The sequence below is a fragment of the Psittacula echo genome (genome assembly GCF_963264785.1).
Source record: "Psittacula echo genome assembly, chromosome: 1".
NCBI lineage: Eukaryota > Metazoa > Chordata > Aves > Psittaciformes > Psittacidae > Psittacula > Psittacula echo.
The window spans coordinates 88810672-88818396 of record NC_137735.1 but is presented as its reverse complement, the minus strand read 5'-3'; the positions used below and the strand labels follow the sequence as shown (position 1 = coordinate 88818396).

At 41.8% G+C, this 7725-nt stretch overlaps 1 protein-coding gene across 2 annotated transcripts; it reads right to left on the bottom strand.

The window, feature by feature from the left end:
• Positions 1–326: 326 nt before the first annotated feature.
• Positions 327–7412, bottom strand: IFT27 (intraflagellar transport 27; the record flags this gene model as incomplete). 2 transcript variants are annotated; one of them, XM_080628457.1, is made up of 7 exons in its annotated part: positions 7331–7412; positions 3964–4043; positions 2838–2897; positions 2106–2204; positions 1013–1130; positions 627–736; positions 327–425 (listed from the first exon to the last, which is right to left on the bottom strand). In XM_080628457.1, exons 1-7 carry the CDS (start codon positions 7362–7364, stop codon positions 327–329), a joined length of 600 nt encoding a protein of 199 aa, XP_080484583.1. In that variant the 5' UTR covers positions 7365–7412. The 2 variants fall into 2 exon arrangements, with proteins under 2 accessions (XP_080484583.1, XP_080484584.1); XM_080628458.1 differs by having other exon boundaries at positions 2106–2165.
• Between the last annotated feature and the right edge of the window lie 313 nt (positions 7413–7725).

Here is a 7725-nt window from a genome sequence, read left to right as displayed (position 1 = left end):
GTCTGTTCAGGGAAGACACATGACAGTATCAAAGCAAAGAGCTGGTTATTTCCATTCTACCCTCCCCTTTTACTCCCCGCCTCCTCCAACCTAGCAGACTTTCAGTGAGCACAGAACCAAGTTAGAGGACATGAAAGGAATGCTGAGGTAGCAACTGCAGAAGAGTGTCTTTCCACTTGCTTATTTCTAGTTTATTTTGAATTACCAGAAGATGACCATGAAGAAGCAAATAGCTCATCTCTTTTCTTCACTCTGCATTCCACCCTGCAAGATTCTGGGCACTAGAACAAGCTGAGAGGATAAATAAGTCATGCCAGTCACAGCCCTCAAGCTAGTGAGTGAAACGTTTCCACTTTCTCTTTGTACAGTTGGTGGAATGACTTCGCCAGAATGTGGAAAGGGGTCTCAAAATTTTTCATCTCTTTCTGTAAAGAAATAAGAAAGTTGTGAATCACAGATGGAATAAGCATTTGACCATTTCTGCTCTGCTTCACAGAAGACATTAAAATTGAGGGTAAGTTAGATGACAAGTGGAAAGGAGACCCCAATTATCTTTCTTTACCTGAAAGAGAAGATAACTTTACAAAGACCCACTTCCACAGATGGTGAAAGGAGCAGATACTCACCACTGACATCTCACAGTATTCCAAGCCATGTTTCTCAGCCCACTCCTGTGCTTGTTTCTGCTCCACAACTCGACGACCAACTAGGTCTGTTTTATTCCCCACTAAAACACCTACAGAAAAAAACAACACAAAGGAAAAACAACCCCCCAGAAATGCTGACTTGCTAGCAATAACTGCTGGAACATTTCTAGAAGTAGCTGAAAAAGTTAGAGGCACGGAGAATAGTCTAGAAGTACCTAGAAAAAGTTCCACAAAGAAAACATATTAATACCTTATTTGCTTTTTGATAAAAGCAAATAGAGAAGACATGCCCTACATCTCAAAGGGGAAAACTGCTGTCATAGAAAAGGAGAGCAGATAACAAGAATCACCACATCCTTTCTCACCTGGGATGTGCATCCCAGCTGCTTGAGCCTTCAGCTTCTCCAGCCACTTGGCACAGTTGTTGAAAGATTGCTCATTAGTGATATCATACACAAGGCACAGGACGTTGGGTTGCTCCCACTGCACAGCAAGAAAGGAACATTGTCAGCTCTAATGAAACTGATGTGGTCAACAGCCAGTCCGTAAACACGACACAGATGCTAAGACAAAAATAAAAAGCCTAACATACAGGAATCCTATGCCCTGGCTGAGGTTTCACATTTCAGTGGAGCTGACTAAATGGATAGCTGGCACTGGGAGAGGTGGCCTTGCTCTCTTTCCCCATTCCTGTCTGCACGGTCCTGCTCCTTTACTTGTATCAGCACTGGCACTCATCTGATCCCTGGGGAAGCTGATTCTGCATGCTGAATAAGTGCAAAATTAATCCTAGAGGAAAAAAAAGTAGAAAGGTTTTCTTGCAGTTTGAGAAGCTGAGCCAGCTTCTAGAGGGGTCTCTTGCAAACCAGACCTAGTGCAAGGGCAAAAGTGGGATTGCCTCTTGTACAGCAATGAATTTTGTTAGTTTTCTCATTAGGTTGACTTAGCCATCTTATGAAACCTTGCATCAATTAACTGATTCTACCCCTCAAAATGAGATAACACAATGGAGAACTGTACAGGTAAGGACACAAATGCATGAAGGAAAGAAACAAGGCAATATTATGCTCAAGGACAAGAATAAGTCCTGTTGGATCAAACACACTTCTGAAACACCAAAAAAAACCCCTACTGTTGGAGTAGCAGCAAAATAGATGTTTTTGTAAGAAATAAAAATAACCTCAACCAACAGTACACAGTCTCAGTTAAACATCCCTTTATTATTTATTTATTTATTTATTTTGAGAAAAGTGAATGACTTTCTGCTTTCCTTCCTCTGGAAAGTATTCTAGTACTTTTACAAGTTTTAGACAGGAAGAACAGGATGCATTGGCAACTGAGGTAATTGCTCCCATTTACACTGAAGACAAAGTTTGCTACATCTGCCAGACTGGGAAGTTCAGATCTTCAAAGCAAAAGTGCTTCTTTGGAAGAAGAGAACTGTTACATAAGACTTACCAGTTTCTCCAGCACTTCAGAAAATAGATCTTTTCCTGCAGAGTCAAAAATTAAAAATTCCTGAAAATGGAAGCAGAAAGAAGGCTCTTGCCAGGAAAATGCAGTGCACGGAAGAGTTTAGAAAGTAAATACCAGAACTTGTAACTCCTGCATTTTGTTCAGTACAACAGTGTCATGTCCCTAAGGGACAAGTTCCCCTCACTGAGAACACTCCAGTTCAGATAGTATAAGAAAAGAAATAGTTATTTTTTTATGTATAATCAATAAAAGAGTTACCTCCAAGCCCCAAGTCTCGTTTCCATCTCAACTGGAAACAGAGTATGTGGAATGGGACAGTAACCCACACTATTTATACAGAATTATACATGTGGTCCACATTCCACTAGTGGGAATATATGGCATTAAGCAAAAATAACAATTAAGTTATAACTTCTGTAGTTCTAAGAAACATGAACTAAACCTGAGTGTCCTAAAAGCCAGAATAGAATCCTAACAAAGATGGCAACAGCTTTGGTTTCAATTGTCATGTTGGGACACAGATATGTAAAACTCACATTTTTAAGATTAAACTAAACCTGGAGTATCAGCAATTGTACATGGTCAGCCTCATTTCCTTAATGCAAAATAATGGCCCTATGAACATGCAGAGCAATCTTCCATCAGTGAGACTGAAGTGAAGTTTGAGCTCTGGATGTCTCTTTCTGACCCAATTTATGTCACATAAAAACTCACCACGCTATCACTTGTCTCTGGAATTGATACAGCCTTCACCAACAGTTCTATGCCCGTTGTCTGTCAAAAAGAATCAGGAAAACAAGGATCAGAAGAGTTTTTAAAAGCCTGTCCAACTGCATACCAACTACGCATTGGACTGAGGCAATTCTAGTGAATCATTACAATCCCATCAAACATAGACTGCTGGGAACTCAGCAATACTCCTCACAGCTCTGGTAACACACTCCTACCTACATGTCAAAGCCGCGTAGATTTGCTCAGATGGGGGAAAAAACAGAGAACCACCAACATCCAGAGATTCGTTTATATATAGCCAAGAGTATTAGCTGAAATCTGCAGGGCAACATTCACTATCTTATTGCTGCTGTAAAACACACCTTAGAATGTTCTGCACCAACCATGTGATCAGCTAACATATGGGACTGAGTTTATTTGTGCCTCTTCCACCTTTTATCTCATTTTGCTTTGTAGCTTGTTTGTTTGTTCTATTTCTATTCTTAAATTCTGGTTTCCATCTTTATTTCAATGAATAAACATCTTTTAGTATGGGTTTTTTCTTCCTCTACACTCATATTTTCCTTTTTTTACTTTACTTATATTTACTTTTATTTTTATCCTGCTTCTGATTAGTCATCACCATTGATTCTCACACTGAAAGACTGCAAACTGTATCCTCTTCATCTGGGAACAGTTTCTGTAGATTATAATTATCTTGGGGCTATGCAGCACATCTTCGTGTTTGCATAGTGATAAGCGCACTGTCCACATGCACATTTAATAGTTGGAATTAAAAGCTTTCTCCTTCAGCAATGCTTTTTCATAGAGCACTCCCTAAAGGGGGAAGCTCTCTAACACCACAAAAGCTTGTGAAAACATTGGTTCAGCAAGAAAATTACAAAATTAACTAAATTACTCTGCATTAAGTTTCAAAAGCAGCATGTACATAATGTAAAGACAGAATATTCAATTACTTCTCTTCAGAATTCAAGGTGTAAGAGAAAGAAAATCCTGTAAGAACCCCCCTTGCATGTGTTGTCTTAAAATCATATTATTCATTTTGTTCTAGACCTTATTAGTTTTCTTATGCAACTTCAAAGAACGTTTGAGCCTGTTGTATGCTTACCAGTGTGTAGTTCTTTTGAAAATGAGCCCCATCAGTGCGGAACATCTGGGCTAAAGCACTCTTTCCCACAGCTGGATCTCCTGCAAACCCAAAACCATAAAAGATTTGTGTTTTGTCTTAGAGAATCTTATTTTCCCTCAGTTCTGTTACTACCATATGCCACAGGAGTTTGGATGCTCTAACTGTAAATAAAGGCAAGAAAACTGTCACAAGAAGCATAAACCAACCTAAAAATTACTACTTATGTGAGGAAATTAATATTGCCACTACGCATACTGGTGCTAACATCAAATTTCTGCTGTATGAACGACAGTAAAGGCCTCTCAGTTCAGGGTGAAACTATTGTTTGTTCTAAAATTCATGTCTACCCTATAGTCTTTACCTAAGAAAAATTCCCAGAGATGTTATCATGCAAAGAAAAACACAATGTGATAAGCGAGACTGGGCTGCATAGGAAGCTATTTCCTCTCCTTAGACTACCAATTTCCCCAGATTCAAATCTTTGTTATATACTGAGTTTAGTGAAGAGACAGGTCATTTATATACTACAAGGCTGCTTAAACTGGTAACATTCCTCAATGAACTCTTCTTGCTGACCCTGCTAAGAGAGCAACTCTTGCTGACTCAATGCTGCTGGTGGCTCATTATTTGCATCCTGAGCCTAGCAGAAGCAAATGTCACTTGGCTGGAGAGAAAGAGCCTGCTGATTCATCCCTGTATGGAAGGAAAACCAAGGAGCTTTAGTTTTTGCTCTTCTAGAGCAAGGCCTTCTGGTACAGCTTGCACAACACTTCAGGTAATCTTGGCAGCTGCCTGCTTTGGCCTGCTGCATAAGATCCCGTGCAGTGGCAAAGAACTGGAGGATTCACATATGTCCATATCATTCCATGAAAAATATCATAATCCTTGCAAAACAAAGACTTAATGTTCCCAAAGGGCCTTCCTCTCTTCACATACTATCTCACTAGCCTGGATATAATTCAAAGGACAGGAAACACAAACTAAATACCTCAGTGGTTCTAGCTTTACCCTTAAAGGAATGCTCATGACAGCCAACCCTGGAATACCAGTCTTTTATATTATGTTATTAATAAATAAATCCAGAAAGGGCTATATTTTGACCTTATTACAGCTTTTTAGATGCATTAACCAAATGTAGTTCTTGTTTAAACATTTTTAGCATGCTTGCTTACTTTGAGCTGAGTTGGGTTCATAATATTTAGACAGGAAAATCTGGTAAGTCAGCTTGTTTGTTCCCTGATCAGTTCAAGCTTGTGCTGAAGACAACACTCTGTTCTGAGTGGAAGCTATTCTGTATTTCAATAGACAATTAGATCTGTCTTTGTAAAATGAGATACAGAAGCATGCATTGCTTCAAACTGCAGCAACATCATCCTGTGCAAATTCTCAATTAACGTGGTGCCTTTCTTCAGTTTGACACCCGCAGTTGTTCGTTCTCTCTTCTTCTTTTCCACCCTCTTAGTCCATTACATCACTACACTTTCCCAAAATAAGTTTTATTGCCCTTTTCATTTAGTTTGGTCTCATCTGCCAGTACTGCATCCCACAATATTTATTGCATCCATATTTCTGTTATTCTGCCAGAAACTGTAGTGTGCCTCTAAAATCCCTGCTACCGCCAACTGTCTTTCTACAATGAAAACCTTTTCAGTGTCTCCATAGTCAGCTCAAACAACAGCAGCTTTTACTGTGTGTCTGTAAATTACCCTTGAGATAACACAGGAATTGCTTTCTGTTGTCAAGTTAATAGTCTCCCTTTTGTTAATAAAAGCCCTTTCCCCCTGTTGTTCTCTTTGACCTTGGTGCAGATCCAATACTATGAGCCACTCTATTCTTCATAACCATTTCCATAGGTACACAAGAGTTCCTTGTTCGGTTTCTGATGTTTTTGTTTCTACCTATGTAATTGCATTTTCTTGATCTCTTTAGGTTGTTGTGGTTGCCTATCTCTTACGTCTCTTTCACTAAGTTATTTTGCCTCATTTATTTATTATTTATAATAAAATGTATTTTTAATAATACATGGATATTATTGTAGCACTTAGGAGAACTACATATGGGACAGGACCTTTCTGTTATTTGTGTTGTGAACAGAATTGAGAAGGCGGCTTCAAACCCAGTGAGGATTAAAGCACATAACTGGGTCATCTGAAGAAAACCTGTGTGAATTTAAAATGGTTGTGGAATGGGCCTTTGGTAACACTAAACAACAAAACCTGAAAGACTTAAGCAAAGCCTACATATTGGGACATGGAAACTTACAGATTGGAAATGATGTGTAAGTTTCAAGTCTAGAAGACACGCAAGATGCTCATGCTGTCCACAGTAGCTGTCAAAAGAGGTGCAAGGGAGATTAATTCTTTTGTATTTGCCAAAGACCACACCTGGCTTTCTGCAAGTTGATGGTTAGTTGCTTCTGAGGCTTAAAAAAAGGATTAAAGAAAACAGGTCTGGAGCAGAGTTAAACCTGTGAGTTGTCTGCACACAAAAGTTTTTTGGATTTGTGCTTCTGGCTGAGGCTGCACAGTGCTTCAGTGTGGGGGCAGGGGAGGGAAGGACAAGCTTTCTTTCTGCAGTGTTAACAGTTAGATGTACTTACTTTCAGCATATCCGTAATCCATCCTGACTAAATAGCCGAGTGTCTTCACCTCACTTTGTTTCAGGTTAACCTTCAGTTTGCAGAGGGAAAAGAGACGTCTTTCTGAAGCACACGTGCTTCATCCTTCTACTCTTTGGTAAGGCTCTACCTTTTCTCCTCACTCTCAGAATCATCCCTATTTCTGATATGAACTTCCTTCCAGCACAAGGGGAGCCTCCTTGCATGAGGCAGAACTCTGCCTCTGCTGTCTACCCTGCTCCCTTCACACCCTCCTCATCCTCAGCCCACCTTTCCACACTGTAAAAATACTATTTTTATTTTGTTCTTCTCTTTTCTTTTTTCCTTTCTTTTTCTTTCTTTTCTTTGTTTTCTTTTTTTCAGATCCATGTCTTTCAGCTGGTCCAGCTATGCTTCACACACTCCCTCAACACATCTCTTGATTCTCCACATGCCATAGCAGTGAGAGGATACGCGGTAGGTAACGAGAAACACGATTTCCATCGTTCCCGAAGGAGCTGAGGTCTCCGCCTCTCCTGTAGCTTCTTTCCCCACCTCTCCTCCGCCGGGATGACCCCTCGACGAGGGGCCGAGAGGAGACAGGCCTCCTCCCGACCGCGGCCCGCCACCACCCTGAGGGGGCCCAGGCGCCCCAGCGCCGCCCAGCTGCTGGCCTCGCCCCACCCCACAGAGCCCGTTCTAGGCGCCCATAGCGAGCGGGGAGGATGGGACCAGGCGGGCCGGACTCACCTGCCAGGATGCACTTGGCAGCGAGCTTCACCATGGCTCCGGCGAGGAGAAGACGGCGGAGAACGGGCCGGGAGAACGGCGGCGGCCCCCACCACGCTCTGCCTCCCTAGCAACAGCGCGGCCCTAGCAACCGAACGCCCCGCCTCCTTCAGGAAGCGACCGCCCGCGCAATTCGGTTGGCTGTGAGCCCTGCTCATCAAAGCGATTCGCAGCTGCTATTGGTTCTCTTCTCTTGTCCCGCCCACCAACTCTCCTGTCATTCAAACCCGTCTTCCCCGCCCCTTCGAGTAGCTGGGGTGGGGCAACGCAGTGGCGTTACGGAGACAAGCGAGTAGTTTCTACCCAGCAACTGAGTACGTTGGTCAGGAGGGGGTTTGTTATTGGGCAGAACACAG